The sequence below is a fragment of the Phyllobates terribilis genome, unplaced genomic scaffold, assembly GCF_046119375.1.
Source record: "Phyllobates terribilis strain yellow unplaced genomic scaffold, ASM4611937v1 Scaffold_5__5_contigs__length_657084704, whole genome shotgun sequence".
Classification (NCBI taxonomy): Eukaryota; Metazoa; Chordata; class Amphibia; order Anura; family Dendrobatidae; genus Phyllobates; species Phyllobates terribilis.
The window spans coordinates 1,833,683-1,857,628 of NW_027362765.1; the positions used below are offsets into that span (position 1 = coordinate 1,833,683).

General features: G+C 45.5%; 1 protein-coding gene across 1 annotated transcript in view; it reads left to right on the forward strand.

The window, feature by feature from the left end:
• The window catches only part of LOC141270811 (uncharacterized), a 40,895-nt gene that overhangs the window by 10,914 nt on the left and 6,035 nt on the right, over positions 1 to 23,946 (forward strand). The window contains exons 2-4 of the mRNA XM_073680917.1: positions 7,255 to 7,336; positions 23,522 to 23,701; positions 23,777 to 23,900. Of these exons, the coding sequence (XP_073537018.1) occupies positions 7,255 to 7,336; positions 23,522 to 23,701; positions 23,777 to 23,900 (386 nt within the window). The remainder of the gene's footprint in view (positions 1 to 7,254; positions 7,337 to 23,521; positions 23,702 to 23,776; positions 23,901 to 23,946) is intronic.

Consider the following 23,946-nt stretch of genomic DNA (forward strand, 5'->3'; position numbering starts at 1 on the left):
TTCAACGGACATTTAGGGGAAAAACTATCTCTTTCTTTGGAGACAGTAAACTCCCTCTCCTCGTGGACAAACAGGGAGAATCTGACCGCAGGCTTACAATGGTCCAAACCAGTCGACCACACAATTACAACAGATGCAAGTGGCGCTCCGGCTGGGGGATCATCTGGCAGAGCTCTCCGTTCAGGGGCTCTGGCTACGTCACGAAAAAGAAGCGTCATTAAACCTAAAAGAGCTTCTGGCAGTGGAGAAATCCCTGATAGGCTTCCTTCCCTGCATACAGGGTCGCCATGTCCAGATCAGGACCGACAATCGGACGACTGGCGTATATAAATCACCAGGGAGGAACAAGATCTCGCTCCCTTATGGTAGTGGCAAACAGGATCCTGCATCTAGCAGAACAGCATCTTCCATCCCTCAGTGCTCTTTTCACCGGGGGGGGGTAGAAAATTCAAGAGCAGATTTCCTCAGTCGCCACAGTTTAAGACAGGGAGAGTGGGCTCTAAACCCGATAGTCTTCCAACAGATTATCCAGCTATGGGGGTCACCGGACATAGATTTTTTCACCATCAGGGCGAACAGGAAGGTGGAGAGATTCTGTTCACTAAATCCAACAGAGAATCCCTATGCTGTAGACGCTCTCCAGATACCCTGGAAGTTCGGGAAGGACTACGCGTTTCCACCGATAGTGATGATCCCGGCAGTTGTGAGGAAAATTCGGGAGGAGGGGGCGAGGATAATTCTAATAGCCCCCTTTTGGCCCAAAAGACTCTGGTTCTCCCTGCTTCGCATAATGTCGGTCTCAGATCCCTGGGTCCTGCCGGACAGGCCGGACCTTCTCATCCAGGGGCCAATATTCCATGCACAAGCCAAAGGTTTCCATCTGGCGGCTTGGAATTTGAGAGGTTGTTACTGAGCAATAGGGGGTAGTCACCATGCCTAGTTTCTACCCTGTTGAGTAGTAGAAAGCCCATAACAACTAAAATTTATTCCAGAATCTGAGGAAAATTCCTGCATTTTATAGACTCCCCATTGTCGGATAAACCTCCAGTTAGAGAAGTCCTAGAGTTTTTACAAAAGGGACGTGACCTAGGATTGGCTACGGGAACACTTAAAGTTCAGGTGTCCACCCGGGGGGCGCTCTATAATTGTAACCTGGCAGGGAACAGATGGGTCTCTAGATTCATTAAATCCTGTTCCAGAGCTAAGCCAGTTCGGCTCTCAGAGTTCCTCCCTGGGACCTGAATTTGGTTTTAAATGCACTCTCTGGCAACCCATTTGAACCCCTGCAGGTTATCTCGCCAAAGATCCTCACCCTCAAAACCATCCTCTTAGTGGCCCTAACGTCGGCCCGTAGGGTGAGTGACCTGCAGGCCCTTTCTCTTGATCCCCCATACACCCAAATTCATGAGGACCGGGTCGTCCTGCGTACAGATCCGGCGTACCTTCCAAAAGTTGTATCCAGATTCCACTGTAATCAGGAGATTGTACTTCCCTCTTTCTGCAGTAACCCTAAAAACCCCGGGGAGGTTAGGTTCCACAATCTAAATGTTAGAAGGGCTTTACTACAGTACATAGACATGACTAGTCAGTGGAGGAAGGACAAGTCCTAGTTTCTGGCCTTTCAGGGGAGTAGGAAAGGTCACGGGGTATCAAAGGGAACTATTGCTAGGTGGCTTAGGGAGGCCATTTGTCTAGCTTATACATCTACAGGTGTTCTGGCACCGGACGGTATTAAAGCTCATTCCACAGAGCTGTCGCAACCTCCTGGGCAGAGAGCCGATGTCTCGATTGACCAGATATGTAAAGCTGCTACTTGGTCTGCACCATCCACCTTCTACAAGCACTATCGGTTGGATCTATCCTCCTCTGACCTTACCTTTTGGGAGAAGGGTACTTCAGGCGGTGGTCCCTCCCTAGGGTGCTCATATTCTCCAAAATTCTCTCAAGAGTGCTGTCATGGGTGAGGGGAAAACACCAAGGTTACTTACCGGTAGACGGTTTTTCCTGAACCCATGACAGCACCCGTAGTTTCCCCCCCCTGTCTTTCTCACGCCCTGGTGAAGCACTTTACATTTTGGGTGATTATATATATATTGTAGGTGATGGTTATGTGTCTAACCTTTTCTGGAGGTCCTCTCAATGCTCTGTAATCCAACTGAAGCGAGGGAGAGGTACCGACCTTTTATTTCAGACAGTTTCCTGTCCTTGGTGGGGCGGATCCCTCTCTCAAGGTGTGCAGTCATGGGTTCAGGAAAAACCAGCTACCGGTAAGTAACCTTGGTGTTTTTTTTAACAAACTATTGGAAATAAAAATGAATAAATTTTAAACAATTGTATTTATATCTTCCTTTAAAACTAGGCTGATTTAGCCTGAGTTTATTTGTTGATGTTGTCTTCCCAAATAGTAGAAAATTCGCTGACCAGAGACTCCACGGCAGGATTGTCCACTGAAGCGGAGACGGGAAACAGAATCCGGGAGTGTTGACCGTAGACCACAAAGAACGGGGATTTGGAAGAAGAGTCGCTCTCATGGTTGTTATAGGAGAACTCGGCCCATGGTAGGAGCTCAACCCAATCGTTATGGTGAGCGTTGACGAAGTGCCGGAGAAAGCTGGTAAGGACCTGGTTGATGCGTTCCACTTGACCATTGGACTGAGGATGATAAGCAGAGGAGAAATCCAAGGAGACATCCAGCAGCTTACACGTAGCTCTCCAGAAGAGTGAAGTGAACTGGACCCCGCGATCAGACACAATGTGGAGGGCTAGGCCGTGGAGACGAAAGATGTGAAGGATGAAGTCCTTAGCCAGCACAGATGCAGACGGGAGGCCAGGCAGAGGGATGAAGTGGGCCATTTTAGAAAAGCGGTCAGCGACCACCCAAATGACAGTACAACCGGCAAAAATCGAGAGATCAGTAATAAAGTCCATAGCAATGTGTTGCCACGGAGCGGAAGGTACAGGAAGAGGAAGGATACGGCTGGCTGGAAGATGCCTGGGAACCTTGTTACGGGCACAGGAGGAACAAGCAGTGACGAAATCCGCAACATCCTTGCGTAGGGAAGGCCACCAGTAATGCCGGGCGATGAGCAGGAAGGTATTCCTCTGGCCAGCATGGCCGGTTAGTTTGGATGAATGGCCCCAGAGAAGAACCTTCTTACGATCCGGAACCGCTACAAAAGTCTTACCCAGTGGAAGACGAGACAGGTCAAACGGAGCCACAGTCATTACTTTGGAGGGGTCGATGATATGCAGAGGCTCTTCCTCTAGGTCGGAAGACAGGAATGAGTGGGATAGAGCATCGGCTTTAATGTTCTTGTCCGCAGGGCGGTAATGTAGAGTAAAGCAGAATCGGGCAACGAACAGAGACCACCAGGCCTGACACGGATTGAGTCTTTGGGCGTTTTGTAAATAGGCCAGGTTTTTGTGGTCAGTGTAGATGACCACCAGGTGCAGAGCCCCTTCCAGCAGGTAGCGCCACTCCTCCAGCGCCAATTTGATGGCAAGCAGCTCACGATCTCCTATGGAGTAGTTGCGCTCGGACGAGGAGAAGAGCTTGGAGAAGAAGCAGCAAGTTACCATTCTCCCGGACAGGGATTTCTGGGTGTGCACCGCTCCGGCTCCGGAGGAGGAAGCATCAACCTCCAGGAAGAACTGCTTGTTGCAATCCGGATGGTGCATCACAGGGGCGGAGGAGAATGCTTGTTTTAGGAAGACGAAGGCCTCCTCCGCTTCAGAAGTCCATTCCTTGGGATTTGCTCCCTTACGGGTGAGCGCGGAGATGGGAGCGGTCCAGGAGGAGAAATGAGGGATGAAGCCCAGAAATCGCTGAATCGCCTTCAACCCCTCCGGTCAGGGCCACTTTAAGACGGCAGAAACCTTCTCGGGATCCATCCGAAGACCAGTCTCAGAGATAATATATCCCAGGAACGGAAGGGATGTCTGCTCGAAGAGACATTTCTCTTATTTTGCATAGAGGCGATTCTGCCGGAGCCTAGGCAGAACCTGACGAACATCCCTCCGGTGTGTGGGCAGATCCGGAGAGAAGACCAAGATATCATCCAGGTACACCACCACGCAAGAATACAGGAGATCACGGAAGATGTCGTTAACCAGCTCCTGGAAGATGGCTGGGGCATTACACAGACCAAAGGGCATCACGCGGTATTCGTAGTGACCGTCCCGGGTGTTGAATGCCGTCTTCACCTCGTCTCCCTGGCGGATCCGGACTAAATTGTACGCCCCACGAAGATTGAGCTTGGTGAAGATCTTCACGCCTTTAAGGCGGTCAACGGCTCCAAGATGAGAGGCAGGGGGTACTTATTCTTGATGGTGATCTGGTTAAGACCCCTGTAGTTGATACACGGACATAGCGAGCCATCTTTCTTCTTAACGAAGAAGAATCCTGCTGCAGCCGGGGAGGTAGATTTCTGGATGAATCTCCTAGCAAGATTATCTTCTATGTACTCAGACATGGCCCGGGTCTCAGCCAGCGACAAGGGGTAGATACGCCTGCGGGGAGGTGAAGCACCAGGAACCAGGTCGATTGGGCAATCATACGGCCTATGAGGTGGTAGTGTCTCAGCTTCCTTCTTGTCGAAGACGTCCGCATAGGACCAGTAGGGTAGATTAGACGGGGGTCGAGCTGGACGAACCAGAACCAGGCAGAACTCATGGCAATCCTGCCCCCAACAGAGCACCTCACCAGATCGCCAATTCAGGACGAGTTCACGTCTCTTTAACCAGGGTAGATCAAGCAAGAGGGAGTGAGAGAGACCAGACAGCACATGAGAGGAGATCTTCTCCGAGTGCAGCATTCCCACCTGAAGGGTTTCAGGCTCTGTGACAAGCAAGATGGTCTCCGGAAGAAGTCTCCCATCCACGGAAGCGACTGCCAATGGTTCAGCCAGACGTATGGTAGGAATCTGATACCGCTCCACAAGGGCCTGAGAAATGAGATTCCCAGCGGCTCCAGAACCCAAGTGGGCGGTCTCGAACAAGTGGATCTCACCACTGGAAATAGAAACAGATAGAGTCAAGGACGGAGAGGATTTATTCTTGCCTAGGACGACCTCCGAGCGGTCCTAGACACTGGAGTTTCCCGGCTTCACCGGGCAGGAATGGATCAGATGCTTCTTACTGCCACAGTAGAAGCAACTCCCTTTGGCTCGGTGCGTCTCCTGGTGAGACTTGACCATCTTGGTTTGGTCAATTTGCATGGGTTCAGGTGAGCGCGCCCAGGGAATTGCTGGTTGGGAGGCAGGCTTTTGGAATACAGGAGCGAGACGCGGAAACCCTCTCTCCCGGGTAGTCTCCTTAGCTCGTTCCAAAAAACGGATGTCAATCCGGGTAGCTAATGACACCAGGTCGTCCAGGGTGGAAGGGATGTTACGACCGGTTAGCTCATCCTTGATCCGTCCGGAAAGACCCTCCCAGAAGGTGGACACCAGGGCATCGTTGTTCCAGGCAAGCTCAGATGCGAGGGTACGGAAATGTATGGCATACTGGCCCACAGTGAGACTCCCTTGGCGGAGACTGAGAAGTGAGGAGGCAGTAGAAGTCTTTCGTCCGGGCTCATCGAAGACCTTCTGGAAGGCAGTGAGGAAAGCCGGAAGATCAGACACCAGGGGATCCCCTCTCTCCCACAGAGGGTTTAGCCATGCCAATGACTCCCCGGTGAGGTGAGACATGATGAACGCCACCTTGGCCCGGTCGGAGGGAAACTGATGTGCCAGGAGTTCAAAGTGCAGCATGCACTGATTTAGAAAACCCCAACATAAGACAGGGCCACCACCAAAACGTGGAGGCGCAGAGATCCGGGGGCCAGAGCTGGATGCCATGGCACTAGTAGGCTGAGGCGCTGCCGGAGTGGGTGCCGCTCGGCTCAAGACAGACACAGATGGGAAGGGCAGCGTGTCCAGGCGGGAATTGACTGACCGCAGGTAGGTCAGGATAGTTTCCTGTTGGGATCTCTGATGAGAAACCTCCTGGTACAGGTCAGAGAGCGAAGGAGCCTGGGGGCCACCGGGTTCCATTGCCCGTGCAAACTGTTACGGATTCGGGTGGTGGAACCTCTGTGCTGGGGTGCAAGGAGGGACCAGAGGGGCGTGACTAAGTATCTACTCGGCCTGACCAAGGTCGCACGGCGGCTCAGTCGACTCCGTGAACCAGGCAGGGACGAAGCAGAGGGACCAGGTGCCACTCTGGGACCAACCTTGTATGAGAACAGGTGACTCCCACGGGTCAGATGGAAGGAACTGACCGGTACAGCTTATGAGCACGGAAGGAAGGCTGACGGGTGGTCCGGGTAGACAAGCAGGCTGATTCGACTGATAGCCAGACGGGTGCTCCGGGTAGGCAGGCTGGCGGGCATGACTGGTAACTGGCAGGTGCTTCCAGGTAAGCAGGCTGGCAGGCATGGTAGGTAACAGGGAGGTGCTTCCAGGTAAGCAGGCAGGCAGAGCCCATAGACAGACTGGCGGACTGGACTGTAGACAGATTGTCGGGCTGGGTAGTAGTCAGACCGGTGGACTGGACTGAAGAACAGACAGGACTGACTTGCAGAGGGACCTGAGGGCTGAAGCAACAGTAAGAATAACAGAGCAACAACCTTGCACGGGCACCTCAATATTGGAGGAGGTGCTTTAAATAGGAAAAGTCCTCCAGCCATTGGTCGGGGACTTTTTAGGATGGCGCGCACTGCCCCTTTAAGAGGGGAAGCTGCGTGCACCAGCCGCAGCAGCAGCAGGGAGGCTGGAAGACGCTGGACCAGGAATGCGGCGGTAAGGGGAACGGCGTCTCTGCCTGGCAGGATCTCTCTGCTGCAATTCTTCACAACAGTCAATCGTTCATTATATTTAGGCGGAAAACCTGCTGACTTGTCTGCAAGAAACACATCTTACCTCTGAGAAACTTTTATAATAGTATCTCCAAGGATCCTAAAAGCTTAATTTACGTAGTCGCCGTAATTTTGGATGACAATCCCCCCGCCCTTATCTGATGATCTAATTATAATATTTTTGTTGTTCTTAAGACTTATGAGAGCTTTTCTTTCCGGATTGCTCAAATTTCCCTTTTTAAAATTAATAGGATGCTCTGATAATTTTTTAAAATCCTGTAAGGTTACATCATTAAACGTTTCTATCTGATGACTCTTGCTTTCTACCGGGTAAAAATTGGATTTGTTTTTCAGACCAGTGTGTATGGTATCCTCCATAGTCCCTATTGTAACGTTTTCTTTGTTTGATATGTTTATAGGGGTGATGGCATAATGTCTTTTGAGAGTGATCTTTCTAATGAAAGCTTGAAGATCCAAGAAGAAATCAAAATCTTTGATTTTGTATGTGGGGCAAAAAGAAAGCCCCCTAGAGAGCACACTATTTTCATCTGAATTAAGTGTATAGGTTGACAAGTTGTATATGCTAGTTTTGTTACACTTGTTGGTGTCCTTGTTTGTTATCCATTTATTAGCTTTCTAAAAAAAAAAGAAAAAAAATGTTTTTTTTTTCTTTCATGCATGTTTGTATTTAAGCTGCACTAAAGAAGTCTGTATACCAGCTACTCACTGAGGAAGCGGACAGGACGTCCTCGAAACGTGTTTGAATGTGGCTTTTGTTTCATAAAATTCTTACATCTATCCATCGGACACGAGATCATCCGTGTATGCGGAGGAGCGCGAACATTTAGATATCTTTCTTCTTCTACATCGGTTCGTTGATACATTTTGGAAACTGCTAGGGTTGGTCTTATCTGCAGCTCTCCACATTAGCTCTTATATGTGTTGTGCATCATCACAACACGACAAGGTGAGCCTCCTTTTTATTATTCAACCATTGTTTCATTGGGTAACAGCACCATTTGCGCCCCTATTCTATTTTGTTTTATAGTATTTCCTTCTACATATTGAAAGTGATAGAGAAATTGAATTTAGAGAAAAATAAGGACCATCTGGCCTGTCTAGGAGTTAGCCATTTAATGGATTCAATATACGCTAAATTCTTATGGTCAGTGACCACGGGGACTTGATGAACTGCCCCCTCCAGAAAATGTCTCCATTCCTTAACGGCTAATTTAAAAGCTAGTAATTTACAATTCCCAACAGCATAATTTCTTCCAGCAGACAAAAGTTTTGGAACCCTGAGATAAAATGGCCCCTACCTTCGAAGCATCCACCTCCACAATGAATGGTTCTTGGAGATCGGGTTGGATTAGAACAGTAGCTGATATAAAACACTCTTTCAATTTTTCAAAAACCCCAATAGTCCTGTGGCCAAACCTTGAGATCTGCCCCCTTATGTGTGATGACAATAAGAGGTTCAGCAATCTGAGAAAAACCCCTAATGAATTTCCTATAATACACTGTGTGCTGAATTATTAGGCAAGTTGTATTTTAGAGGATTATTTTTATTATTGATCAACAACTATGTTCTCAATCAACCCAAAAGACTCATAAATATCCAAGCTTAATATTTTTGGAAGTTGGAGTGTTTTTTTTTTTAGATTTGGCTATCTTAGGAGGATATCTGTTTGTGCAGGTAACTATTACTGTTCAGAATTATTAGGCAATTTAATAAAAACCAAATATAATCCTATCTCACTTGTTTATTTTCACCGGGTAAACCAATATCAGTGCACAAAATTTAGAAATAAACTTTTCTGACATGCAAAAACAAAAACCAAAAAAATTAGTGATCAATATAGCCACCTTTCTTTATGATGACACTCAACAGCCTCCATCCATAGATTCTGTCAGTTGCTTGATCTGTTTTCGATCAGCATTGCGTGCAGCAGCCACCACAGCCTCCCAGACACTGTTCTGAGAGGTGTACTGTTTTCGCTCCCTGTAGATCTCACATTTTATGATGGACCACAGGTTCTCTATGGGGTTCAGATCAGGTGAACAAGGGGGCCATGTCATTATTTTATCTTCTTTGAGACCTTTACTGGCCAGCCACGCTGTGGAGTAGTTGGATGCATGTGATGGAGCATTGTCCTGCATGAAAATCATGTGTTTCTTGAACGATACCGACTTCTTCCTGTACCACTGCTTGAAGAAGTTGTCTTCCAGAAACTGGCAGTAGGTCTGGGAGTTGAGCTTCACTACATCCTCAACCCAAAAAGGTCCCACAAGTTCATCTTTGATGATACCAGCCCATACCAGTACCCCACGTCCACCTTGCTGGCGTCTGAGTCGGAGTGGAGCTCTCTGCCCTTTACTGATCCAGCCTCTGGCCCATCCATCTGGCCCATCAAGAGTCACTCTCATTTCATCAGTCCATAAAACCTTTGAAAAATCAGTCTTAAGATATTTCTTGGCCCATTCTTGACGTTTTATGTTATGTTTCTTGTTCAAAGGTGGTCGGTTTTCAGCCTTCCTTACCTTGGCCATGTCCCTGAGTATCACACACCTTGTGGTTTTTGATACTCCAGTAACGTTGCAGCTCTGAAATATGGTAAAACTGGTGGCGAATGTCATCTTGGCACCTTCACGCTTGATTTTCCTCAATTCATGGGCAGTTATTTTGCGCCTTTTTTGGCCAACACGCTTCTTGCGACCCTGTTGTCTATTTTCCATGAAACGCTTGATTGTTCGGTGATCACGCTTCAAAAGTTTGGAAATTTCAAGACTGCTGCATCCCTCTGCAAGACATCTCACAATTTTGGACTTTTCAGAGCCCATCAAATCTCTCTTCTGACCCATTTTGCCAAAGGAAAGGAAGTTGCCTAATAATTAAGCACACCTTATATAGGGTGTTGATGTCATTAGTCAACACCCCTCCTCATTACAGAGATGCACATCACCAGATTTTCTTAATTGGTAGTTGGTTCTCAAGCCTATGCAGCTTGGAGTAGGACAACATGTATAAAAAATATCATGTAATCAAAATACTCATTTGCCTAATAATTCTGCACGCGGTGTAGAATGGTTAAAAATAAAAAAATAAACCTATACTTACCTTCCGGGGTGTGCTCCGGCGCTCGTTCCTGGCTGCCCGCACATCGCGATGCCCTGTACTGTAGGACCTACCGTCACATGACTGTGACGTCAGCGCAGGTCCTTCAGTCCAACGCGATCTGTCGGCAAAGGAGAAGGAGCGCAGCGCGGGTCGCCAGAAGGTAAATATAATCTTTATTTTTTATTTTAATCTTTTTTTTACAGTTTCTATGGTACCTGGGTGTGGAGGAGAGCCTCCTGTCCTCCACACCCTGGTACCATACGCACATTAGAACATGCCAATTACGCAAGTACAGATGCAGTCTTGCGGAATTGGCGCGTTCTAATGCAAGTCAATGGCGGCGAAAACGCAGCGCTTCCGCAAAATAATTGGTAGTGCTGCGTTTTTTTCCGCAATGATAATCCGCAGCGGAAATTTCCACCGCATGTGCACAGCACATGCGGATTATCATTGGGGAACATTGCTGCCCTTCTACCATGCGTTTTTAATGCTTTTCCGCAGATGCAAAAACGCTGCGGAAATGCATTAAAAACGCATCGTGGGCACACAGCCTAATAGCATTCCACATAGGTGTGACCTCACGATGACCACTCAAGATGGAATAATGTAACTCCTGAAACAGATCCAATATTATGTACACAGCTACAAATATTTTGGACCCAGAAGTGGTGGAAGGAGCCAACGATTGGACTTTAAGGATCTCAGCTTCCAAATCCGAGGATACAGCAGAAACCACAATATCCTTAGAAATAATGGAGGATGAAGGAGAAACTGAACTAAGACTGCATGATAGTGTGTCAGCCTTCACATTCTTGGACCCTGGCCTAAAAGTGATAGAGAAGTTGAAACTAGAGAAAAATAAGGACCCTCTGGCCTGTCTAGGAGTTAGCCGTTTAGCTGAATATACGCTCAATATATGTTAAATTCTTCTGGTCAGTGACCACGGTGACTTTATGAACTGCCCCCTCCAGAAAATGTCTCCATTCCTTAAAGGCTAATTTAACAGAGAGTAACTCACAATTCCCAACAACATACGAAAAAAGCACATGGCCGCAAATTAGTCAGAGTTTGGCAACACTGAGATAAAACAGCCCCTACCCCGACCTCCGAATCATCCACCTCCACAATGAATGGTTCTTGGAGATGGGGTTGGATTAGAACAGGAGCAGACATAAAACACTCTTTCAATTTTTCAAAAGCCCCAATAGCATCCGGTGGCCAAACCTTTAAATCCGCCCCCTTCTTCATTAGTTCGCAAAAGTCTTCCCCACTTTCTCTGGTCATATCATGCCCTGTTACTGTTACTTTAAATCATGTGTCCCTCTCACATCTCCTGCCTTTGCTTTAGTCAAAGCTTGTAAATCCCTTCAGGTACAGTTATAGGTCACTCGTATCTCCTGTGGGGATCTGACAAATGCTGCCGGGCTATTTTCAGGCACCAATACATGGCCAAAAAGAACATCACTCATAAAGGGGTGGATCACTGACCAGGCTTGGGCAGCACATCCCCCCTTACATAAACCATTAACTGTCAACAAGACATGGAGAAGATAGGAAGACAAGACAGACAACCTGGTACGAAATGTAGAAATTCATTTTATTAAGTTATATTATTAAAAAAGAGTTTATGAAGACAGTATTCAAGGTGAAAGCAAAACCGGATATACTGTATATAACAGTTTATAGCCCTAAATCTGGGCGGTTAACAGAAAAGGTTTAAATATACTAGCTCCAAATAGATCTAAAAAATACCCTATCACAGACATATATAATCACGGTCTCCCATTATTACACTGTGCCCCAATGGCCTAAGACATTTCACAGACGCATGGGTAGCTAGTGAAAAATACATAAAAGCTCAATGGCCCCTCATATATTACAAGAGCACAATGCACAGGAGGGATCAATATAACAGACTGGGAAGGTATAAAGAAAAAGCTGCTTGGAGCGGTGTGGTGACCAGAATGCTTCCCAGGGGTGGGAGGGTGGTAGGAAAGGAGAATGTGCATGGCTCCGCTCCGTACGCCTCGTACACACATGGCTCCGCTCCGTACGCCTCGTACACGCGCGGCTCCGTTCCGTACACCTCGTACACGCGCGGCTCCGTTCCGTACACCTCGTACACACATGGCTCCGCTCCGTACGCCTCGTACACACGCGGCTCCGCTCCGTACACCTCATACACACGCGGCTCCGCTTCGTACACACGCGGCTCCGCTCCGTACGCCTCGTACAAACGCGGCTCCGCTCCGTACGCCTCGTACACGCGCGGCTCCGCTCCGTACGCCTCGTACACACGCGGCTCCGCTCCGTACACCTCGTACACACGCGGCTCCGCTCCGTACACCTCGTACAAACGCGGCTCCGCTCCATACACCTCGTACACATGCGGCTCTGCTCCGTACACCTCGTACACACGCGGCTCTGCTCCGTACACCTCATACACACGCGGCTCTGCTCCGTACACCTCATACACGCGCGGCTCCGCTCCGTACGCCTCGTACACGCGCGGCTCCGCTCCGTACGCCTCGTACACGCGCGGCTCCGCTCCGTACACCTCGTACACGCGCGGCTCCGCTCCGTACACCTCGTACACACGCGGCTCCGCTCCGTACACCTCGTACACACGCGGCTCCGCTCCGTACACCTCGTACAAATGCGGCTCCGCTCCGTACACCTCGTACACACGCGGCTCCGCTCCGTACACCTCGTACACACGCGGCTCTGCTCCGTACACCTCATACACGCGCGGCTCCGCTCCGTACGCCTCGTACACACGCGGCTCCGCTCCGTACACCTCGTACACACGCGGCTCCGCTCCGTACACCTCGTACACACGCGGCTCCGCTCCGTACACCTCGTGCAAACGCGGCTCCGCTCCGTACACCTCGTACACACGCGGCTCTGCTCCGTACACCTCGTACACACGCGGCTCTGCTCCGTACACCTCGTACACGCGCGGCTCCGCTCCGTATGCCTCGTACACGCGCGGCTCCGCTCCGTATGCCTCGTACACACGCGGCTCCGCTCCGTACGCCTCGTACACGCGCGGCTCCGCTCCGTACACCTCGTACACACGAGGCTCTGCTCCGTACGCCTCGTACACACGCGGTTCGGCTCCGTACGCCTCGTACACACACTTCTCCGCACACCTCGTACACACGCGGCTCTGCTCCGTACACCTCGTACACACGCGGCTCTGCTCCGTACACCTCGTACACACGCGGCTCCGCTCCGTACACCTCGTACACGCGCGGCTCCGCTCCGTACGCCTCGTACACACGCGGCTCTGCTCCGTACACCTCGTACACACGCGGCTCTGCTCCGTACACCTCGTACACACGCGGCTCCGCTCCGTACACCTCGTACACACGCGGCTCTGCTCCGTACACCTCGTACACACACGGCTCTGCTCCGTACACCTCGTACACATGCGGCTCTGCTCCGTACACCTCGTACACACACGGCTCCGCTACATCCACACTGTAAACCCCTCCTGACCCCACACATAAACTTCAGCTCATCCAGCACCATGACAACCAGCACAGCAGAGTCCTGCATCCACTGAGGCCCTGATCATGTGACCCCTGACTCCTCCCCTCCTGTGACCTCATCACAGCTCCTGTGCGCACAGAGCAGCCATATATGTGGTGGCGGCTCTGCAGGTGGAGCTATGTGGAGACCCCCATTACTGGGCGCAGGGGTCATTAACCCCTTCAGCACGGAGACTCTTTTGGCGTCTCTGTGTGGTGTGAACAGTGATGTAACACTTGCAGAGGCATATCTAGGTGTTCAGCTCCGGGGGGCGCAGTGTCTGAGTGGGCCCTTACTGGTAACCCTGATTACAGCTATGCTGGCACGGCCCCACTATCAGTATTTGGTCAGTATTTTTTCCTGGTTTTGGCTCCCACTCCTGAGAAAAAATACTGACCGAATACTGATAGTGGGGTCGGGGCCTATTAGTGGGTATAGGAGAACTTCAGCAGATAACCGCGCTGTAACTAAAAAAAAAATTTCCACAAAGCCCCACGCTATTCCCGCCACATCTAGTGGTAGATCCCAGTACTGCAGGACACACAGAAGATACAGCACAGTTGCAGATAATCACAGCTGATGTTCTTTCTGATGGACTCATTCACTTTTTCATCTTTCTCAGAAAGACATTGTGACTTCTCCAGCCAGGACTCGTCTGCAGAGATTACAGCACAGACACATCTGACTCCTCACCCCCCGTCCCCATCTATTCCCAACCTGCACAATCTCTGCATTCCTCTGTCACCCCAAAAGAGGGGGCGGTAGAATATTACACATGCAAAGAAGAAAGTGCGCCCCCTGGAACTTTTTTTCTCTTATTCCCTTCTCACCCTTTGGGGTCTTGTTGTCTATACTGAGTATATATTTAGGGGCCTGCACCTATATTTGATTATCTATTTGCGCCTACTGGCTGTTTCTATTTAGCTCTTTATCATATACAGGTGCTTCTCACAAAATTAGAATATCATCAATAAGTTAATTTATGTCAGTTCTTCAATACAAAAAGTGAAACTCCTATATTATATAGAGTCATTACACACAGAGTGATCTATTTCAAATGTTTATTTCTGTTAATGTTGATGATTATGGCTTACAGCCAATGGAAACACAAAAGTCATTATCTCAGTAAATTAGAATAATTAACAAAAAACACCTGCAACGGCTTCCTGAGTGTTTAAAAATGTCCCATAGTCTGTTTCAGTAGGCTCCACAATCATGGGGAAGACTGCTGACATCACAGATGTCCAGAAGACAGTCATTGACACATTCCACAAGGAGGGTAAGCCACAAAATTGCTAAAGAAGCTGGCTGTTCACAAAGTGCTGTATCCAAGCATAATAATGGAAGGTTGAGTGGAAGGAAAAAGTGTGGTAGAAAAGGGTGCACAAGCAACCGGGATAACCGCAGCCTTGAAAGGATTGTTAAGTAAAGGCCAGTCAAAAAATTTGGGGGAGATTCACAAGGAGTGGACTGCTGCTGGAGTCATTGCTTCAAGAGCCACCACACACAGACGTATCCAGGACATGTTACCAATGTCGCATTCCTTGTGTCAAGCCACTCATGACCAATAGACAACGACAGAAGCGTCTTACCTGGGCCAAGGAGAAAAAGACCTGGACTGTTGCTCAGTGGTCCAAGGTGTTGTTTTCAGATGAAAGTAAATTTTGCATTTCATTTGGAAATCAAGGTCCCAGAGTCTGGAGGAAGAGTGGAGAGGCCACAATCCAAGCTGCTGGAGGTCTAGTGTGAAGTCTCCACAATCAGTGATGGTTTGGGGTGCCATGTCATCTGCTGGTGGAGGTCCACTGTGTTTTATCAAGACCAAAGTCAGCGCAGCCGTCTACCAGGACATTTTAGAGCACTTCATGCTTCCCTCTGCCGACAAGCTTTTTGGAGATGGAAATTTCATTCTCCAGCAGGACTTGGCCGCTGTCCTCACTGCCAAAAGTATCAATACCTGGTTTACACACAACAGTATCACTGTGCTTGATTGGCCAGCAAACTTGCCTGACCTTAATCCCATAGAGAATCTACTATAGAGAATCTATGGGGTATTGTCAAGAGGAAGATGAGAGACCCCAGACCCAACAAAGCAGACGAGCTGAAGGCTGCTATCAAAGCAACCTGGGCTTCCATAACACCTCAGCAGTGCCACAGGCTGATCGCCTCCATGCCACGCCGAATTGATGCAGTAATTGATGCAAAAGGAGCCCGACCAAGTATTGAGGGCATTTACTGAACATACATTTCAGTATGATAACATATCGGATTTTAAAATCATTTTTCAAGCTGTTATAAAGTATTCTAATTTACTGAGATAATGACTTGTTTGTGTTTTCATTGGCTGTAAGCCATAATCATCAACATTAACAGAAATAAACACGTGAAATAGATCACTCTGTGTGTAATGACTCTATATAATATAGGAGTTTCACTTTTTATATCGAAGAACTGAAATAAATTAACTATTTGATTATATTCTAATTTTGTGAGATGCACCTGTATATTCATCTTCAACTTTGAGGGGATTTATTTTTTTAATTAAAGGTTTTATAATGGGGTTTTCATGTTTGTCACCCTGGATTTACAATATGAGATGATACAGATATTGGACTGATAGGACCCTGACCCTTGCTACAGGACTACATCACATAGTGTGTGCGATGTGCTTAGCATGTTGCTCTCCACAAGGAGAAATGTTACTTCTTAGATACCAGTCTGACGCCTCTCACCCAGTCACACCAGAACCTTTGCACTGACGTTTTAGGTCAATTAGAATTACCATAATTTTTAATATTTGCCAAATGCCAGAATAATGAGAGAGAGAATGTTTTAAAGCATTTTTATTACTGCTAAGTCAAAAGTTTACGTACTCTAAGATTACTATGCCTTTAAACTATTTTGGACTGCCCATATGATGATGTCAAGGGTTTGGAAGCTTCTGATAAGTTTTTTAGCAACATCTGAGTTAATTAGAGACACACCTGTGGATGTATTTTAATGCACAACTGAAACACACCCCTTCTTTGTGTAGCATCATGGGAAAGTATACAGAAATCAGCCAAGATATCAGGAAGAGAATTGTGGACTTGCACAAGTCTGGCTCATCCTTGGGTACAATTTGAAGATACCTGAAGGTGCCTCGTTCATCTGTACAAACAATTATACGCAAGTACAAACAAGAGAGAGTCACCTCCAGACTCCTCTAGCAGAGGATTATTTACAGGAAGAACAAACCGATTAAACTCTGAAATTCAGGATGCCAAATCCATCTGTCCGGAGGCCCCCAAATACATTATATAGGCTACCAAACCCCCTTTCCCCACCAAAATTAGTGCTTTCATGCAACTTTAGACTAATGTGTATGGAGCGTTAAAAGGTAACTTATTGGACATTGCCTCTGGCCCGGCCTAATAGACTTTCGTACATTGCAGGACCAGACACCATTATTAGGCATTTTCTTTTATTTAGGTAGAAGATAGCCAGGGTACTTACATCTGCCAGGATTTTCAGATTCTCCTGCTAATTCTTCCAATATCTGAAATGTCTTTTTTTTTTTGTAATGAAGGAAAAAACCCATCTATGGGCTTGGTAGCATACATTTTTTTGAAAATAAATTTTCAAGTGAAAAGCTGTAAATCTTTTGATTGCTGAAAAATTGTTAAAGTTGAAAGACGGGAATAAAGGCAGACCACGACTGAGAACCGATAATTGATCAGAAGATGAGACCAAAGATGATAAATGAATTATGTATTCATATGTTGGTCCTCTGGTGATGAGCTCATACCGGTCTGTCTTTTACTATCAAAACGACAGTCATGTTCCAACCTCCATTTACTGAATCTCAATGGGTATCTTCTTGTATCAGCAGAGGAGGCAGCTGATGTCCCACTGATAGATGTTCCTGTGGATCCAGGGATGGCCTTGTCAGAATGTCTAGGATTATGGCTCCATGTAAAGACTTTGTATTGCTCCTTATCTTGTAGTTCTCTATGCAACTTCTTTGTTTTTATGGTAGATATTTCATTTTCCCATTCAATGTAAAATTAAAAACCTGCTCTCTGAGTCCATGGGGTGTGATATCTTTGGACAGGTAATTCTCCGGCAAAGTTTTTTTCCACCAGAGATGAGTACGACGGTTTAATACGTTTTTTTAAAAGTCCTTTTCAGTGCAATCTTCTGGGCTGAATCTTGTACCTGTGGGGTTTCATTTTGTAATATGTTTTTAGCCCGTATTAGCCAGGACGCATGTCTGCTCATGTAATCCACACCGGATTGAGGAATAATTACTGTAATAGTAAAATGTATACATTAAACACCTACGACCACAATCCTTATAGTAAGGATCAATAATAACTAGAGATGAGCGAGCCCGACCTGTAAAGTTCATGGTTTGTATCGGACAGCTAGTGTCTGTCGCGGAAATCCAAACACGAAAGAGAGAGAAAATAAATTAACTATTCGGCACCTACATGTAGAGGAAGTCTTCATTGGAAGAAACTGGATAAATGAACCTTCACCCTAATTTATTCAGCTTCCTCCAGTGACGACTCCCTCTATGTGCAGGTGCCATATAGTTAGTTTATCCTCCTTATACAATCTGATTGGACCCTTCACCCTATAAAGTGGTTACACAGTAGCTCACTATACTGGACAAAGCATTTCTTTGTGAAACGTGCGTGGGCCCTTGGTTTTTTATGTTTCCCTCACTAATTCTTCCATACATATACAGGTATTATACTTTCTTTTGATGTTCATTGTCTGTATACATGTAATCTCCTATAGATGGCTTATTTGGAGTAGTTTGTGAACTGCTTTACTCATACATTATATTTTTGAGATACACATTAGCACATATATACTGTTTTATTAAATTTTATACTCTGGCTTTATTAATTCATTAATCAGTCTGTGTACCAATTTTGTCCTATCGATGTATATATGTATACCAGGTGTGCCCCCTTTTTCTACCTGTGTTGTGTTATTATTACCATATGTTATTTTTTGTTGTACTTTTTATGTATTCTAAATAAATGAGATTTTTTTAATATATTTTGGCTGTCATTTTTTCTAAATTTGGGTTATTGTTGATATGATGCATATAAGCCTTACTATAAGGATTGTGATTGTAGGTGTTTAATTTCTCATGTCTTGTGTAATGAATATCTCCTGCAGTATTGCTAATGCCGATTCCAGTGTCAGTAAATGAGATGAGAATTAGCTTTATGGAAAATGAGTCTGAGAAACGTGTTCAGCTTCCGACTCCGAGGGAAAAACTGCTTGTTGTCTGTGGCCTAAAATACACTGTTCAAAAAAATAAAGGGAACACTTAAACAACAGAATATAACTCCAAGTAAATAAAACTTCTGTGAAATCAAACTGTCCACTTAGGAAGCAACACTGATTGACAATCAATTTCACATGCTGTTGTGCAAATGGAATAGACAATAGATGGAAATTATTGGCAATTATCAAGACACCCTCAATAAAGGAGTGGTTCAGCAGGTGGGGACCACAGACCACATCTCCGTACCAATGCTTTCTGGTTGATGTTTTGGTCACTTTTGAATGTTGGTTGTGCTTTCACATTCATGGTAGCATGAGACGGACTCTACAACCCACAGAAGTTGCTCAGGTACTGCAGCTCATCCAGGATGGCACATCAATGCGAGCTGTGGCAAGAAGGTTTGCGCTGTCTGTCAGCATACTGTCCAGAGGCTGGACATGCCAGTACACCAGGAGATGTGGAGGGGGCCGTAGGAGGGCAACAACCCAGCAGCAGGACCGCTACCTCCGCCTTTGTGCAAGGAGAAACAGGAGGCGCACTGCCAGAGCCCTGCAAAATGACCTCCAGCAGGCCACAAATGTGCATGTGTCTGCACAAACGGTTAGAAACCGACTCCATGAGGGTGGTATGAGGGCCCGATGTCCACAGATGGGGGTTGTGCTCACAGTCCAACACCGTGCAGGACGCTTGGCATTTGCCACAGAACACCAGCATTGGCAAAGTCACCACTGGCGCCCTGTGCTCTTCACAGATGAAAGCAGGTTCACATTGAGCACATGTGACAGACGTGACAGAGTCTGGAGACGCCGTGGAGAGCGATCTGCTGCCTGCAACATCCTTCAGCATGTCCGGTTTGGAAGTGGGTCAATAATGGTGTGGGGTGGCATTTCTTTGGAGGGCCGCACAGCCCTCCATGTGCTCACCAGAGGTAGCCTGACTGCCATTAGGTACCGAGATGAGATCCTCAGACCCCTTGTGAGACCATATGCTGGTGCGGTTGGCCCTGGGTTCCTCCTAATGCAGGACAATGCCAGACCTCATGTGGCTGGAGTGTGTCAGCAGTTCCTGCAAGATGAAGGAGTTGAACCTATGGACAGGCCCGCCCGTTCCCCAGACCTGAATCCGATTGAGCACATCTGGGACATCATGTCTCACTCCATCCACCAACGTCACGTTGCACCACAGAATGTCCAGGAGTTGGCGGATGCTTTAGTCCAGGTCTGGGAGGAGATCCCACAGTAGACCATCCACAACCTCATCAGGAGCATGCCCAGGCATTGTAGGGAGGTCATACAGGCATGTGGAGGTCACACACAATACTCAGCCTCATCAGGAGCATGCCCGGGCGTTGTAGGGAGGTCATACAGGCACGTGGAGGCCACACACAATACTGAGACTCATTTTGACTTGTTTTAAGGACATTACATCAAAGTTGGATCAGCCTGTAGTGTGTTTTTCCACTTTAATTTTGGAGGTGACTCCAAATCCAGGCCTCCATTGGTTAATAAATTTGATTTCCATTGATGATTTTTGTGTGATTTTGTTGTCAGCACATTCAACTTTGTACAGAACAAAGTATTCAATGAGAATATTTCATTCATTCAGATCTAGGATGTGTTATTTGAGTGTTCCCTTTATTTTTTGAGCAGTGTATATAGGTTTTATTAGTAGATGTAAAGAAGAAAACTAAATACTGTAAAATAATAAATCTCATATGTTTCCCCTTATTATCTCCAGTAATTGTATTATTACACAGGATTTTTATGATGTTACATCGGCTCATCTTCTTCTCATTCAGGTCTCTACAATATCGGATCCTCTCAGTGAAGATCTTCTATATAAGAGAATTTTCCTGATTTACCAATCAAAGATGGATATGGATAGAGACAAGATGGCAGAGAGGATATTACACCTCACCCTAGAGATCCTCTTCCGGCTTACAGGAGAGGTGAGAGATTCTGATGGCAAAAAGGAGACCCAGCACCACCATATAAATAAACCTATGCCTGTGCCCAAAGACCCCCAAACAGACAAATTGAGAACAGGAAAAAAAGAGGGCAAAGCAGGCACCAAGCATACAAAATCATGAAATATAGAAGCAGAGTGTCGAAAAAAATTTGTAAATTTTATCATGACTGGGACAAACAACACCACTAATTAAAAACATGATAAAAACATATACAACAAAGACAAGTGAAAATATGACGCCTTATAGAATTTTTTGTATAAATAGCCAATAAATATTAAATGAATATTGAATAAATATTAATTCATGTATCCAAAATATTGCACAAGTATGGTATATAAAAATTAGATTTTGTTCCTAATAGTATAGATGTACACAAGTAAAGTATACTTACCAAATATATCACAGGAAAGCCAAAGATATACTTATATTCTCCCTAACATAATAAAATTTTGGTAACGAAGGTATTATACTTTCTCCTTCTCTTTCTTTCCTTTCTTTTTCTATCCCTTTAAGAGGAGAAAATAAGTGCATTGATAGAAGAATCTATACCATGAACCTGGATTTAAGAAGATTTTCATTCAATAGGTATATCAATAAAATTCAGATAAGGGGAGTTAAATTCACATAGATATATATGCTAAAGGCAGTAAAACGGAAGGCAGAGAGAGAGAAAAAAAAAAAACGCATCAAAAAACGCAAGAAAAAAAAAAAAAGATAAAAAATTTAAAAAATATATTAAAAATTTTTTTTTTTCTCTCTTCTCCTCTAAAATTGATAAAAAACGCACCAAAAACGCATATAAGGAAAAAAAAAAACAAAGGAAAAAAAAAGAGAAAGAGGTTATTATTATACATAGTGAATGAAACATTAATTGTGGAGATATCTCCGTGAACTCTATACATTCTCCAATTTATCATTGAGGCCATCAGGATACAAACAACGTAGTCTATATATCCAGAAGGCCTCCTTCTTGTTAAGTTGTTGGATCCTGTCAGGAATATCAGCCGGAATCTGCTCCGCCGGTGTAAGTCTCACTTTAAATTTTTTGTTATGGGTAGTAAGAAGATGTCTGGAGAGGCTGTGTGTTAATAAGCCTTTTTTGGCATTATATCTGTGGGCATTGAGTCGGGATCTCACCATTTGTGTGGTCCTACCCACGTACTGGAGACCGGAATCGCATGTAATAACATAGATTACATAGTCACTAGTACAGGTCAGGTGATCCTTGATATTAAAAGTCTCTCCTGTGCTATTCGATGTAGTGGAATGGGACCCATGAGTAATTATATGACAGCACTGACATTTTTTCTGAGAGCACCTATAAGTGCCATTCTGTGTGAGTAATAATGTACTAATCAAGGGACAAATATTTTTAGATTGAGAGAACACTGGTTGGCCTCCTGGTTTCCGTTTTTTTAAACGACTAGGTGCGAGGAGGTTTCTTAGAGTTTTTCCTCTCCTAAATGTAATGCCAGGTATTTTTGGCAATATATCTCGTAGGAGAGGATCTTGTTTCAAGATATGCCAATGCTTTTGCAAAATATTCCTAATCAATTGGTTCCCCTTATTATAAGAGGTGATAAAATTATGATTCCATTTATTCATATTCTTAGTGTCACTATCCCTGGATTCCTTATGGGGCAATTCATCCTTATTCCCCAAACAATCAGTTTGGGTTTTAGTCAAATTTATACGGTATACCTCATCGATAATTTGCTTGGGGTACTTTTTCTCTTTAAATCTCTTCTTGATTATATCCGATTGTCTGATATAATCCGAATCCTTAGTATTATTTTTTCTGATTCGATGAAATTGGCTGAAAGGGATGTTATTTTTCCATTTGATGTAATGGGCACTTTGATAGTCCAAGTAGCCATTCACATCAACAGATTTGAAATGAGTTTTCGTTATTATTTTCTTTTCTTCATGTGAAATTTCTAAATCAAGAAAAACAGCTATTTTTGGTTCGATACTAGAAGAAAAAGTAATACCCCAGGTGTTCTCATTCAATTCATTGACTAGAGACTGAGCATCCTCTTTACTGCCCCTCCATATCACGAATAGGTCATCTATATAGCGCTTGTACAGTACTATATTGTTGCTATATTTAGGGGAGCATAGGAGCGACTGGGACTCGAATAGCCCCATGAATAAATTAGCAAAACTTGGGGCTATCCAAGTCCCCATCGCGGTACCGAGCCTCTGTAAATAGAGGTGTCCCTCAAATTCAAAAAGATTATGCTTGAGGATAAAATTTAAGCCTCTCAAAAGGAAATCTACCTGACCTTGTGGCATATCTTTATCCTGCTGTAAAAAAAATTTCACTGCATTTATACCTAAATCATGACCAATATTTGAATAAAGTGCATTAACATCCATTGTAATCATGAGATAATTATCTTCCCATTGTAGTGCATTCAATTCAAAAATAAGTTGAGTAGAATCTTTTAAATAGGAGGTGAGAGATTTTACATATTGCTGAAGGTACAGATCTATAAAGTGGGAGAGTGGACTAGTAAGGGAATTCATTCCTGAAATGATCGGTCGTCCAGGAGGAATATTACAATCCTTGTGAATTTTCGGCAAGTGATAAAAGAATGCCAATGATGGTTCTTTATTGTTTAAAAAGGTTTTTTCTTTTTTTGTAAGGATACCTGCTGTGTAGGCATAATTGATCAGGTCATGGTATTCCCTTGTGAAATCCTTTGAGGGATCCACCTCTAGCTTTTCATAATATTTAGCATCTGATAAAATGTTATATGCTTCCTTCATAACCAGGATTACATAGTAGTGAAGAAGACCTCTAGTGAGCTCTGTCAGGACCCTGTGTCTGAGGGATGGGGAAGACCCCTGAGCCCAATCGCAGGGCCTCCATCTCACCCCTTCATACATGATGACATCAATGACCAGAAGATCCTAGAACTCACCTACAAGATGATTCAGCTGCTGACTGGAGAGGTGACACTGCTGGGAATGCTGGGACATTATACAGTAACACTATTGGGGGGATGACGGTATCATTGTATGTGTCAGGTTCCTATAAGATGTCAGGATGTCGCTGTCTATTTCTCTATGGAGGAGTGGGAGTATTTAGAAGGACACAAAGATCTGTACAAGGACGTCATGATGGAGGTTCCCCAGCCCCTCACATCACCAGGTAAAAGGACTAAATACACACGGCCTATAATTATCTGTATGTAAAG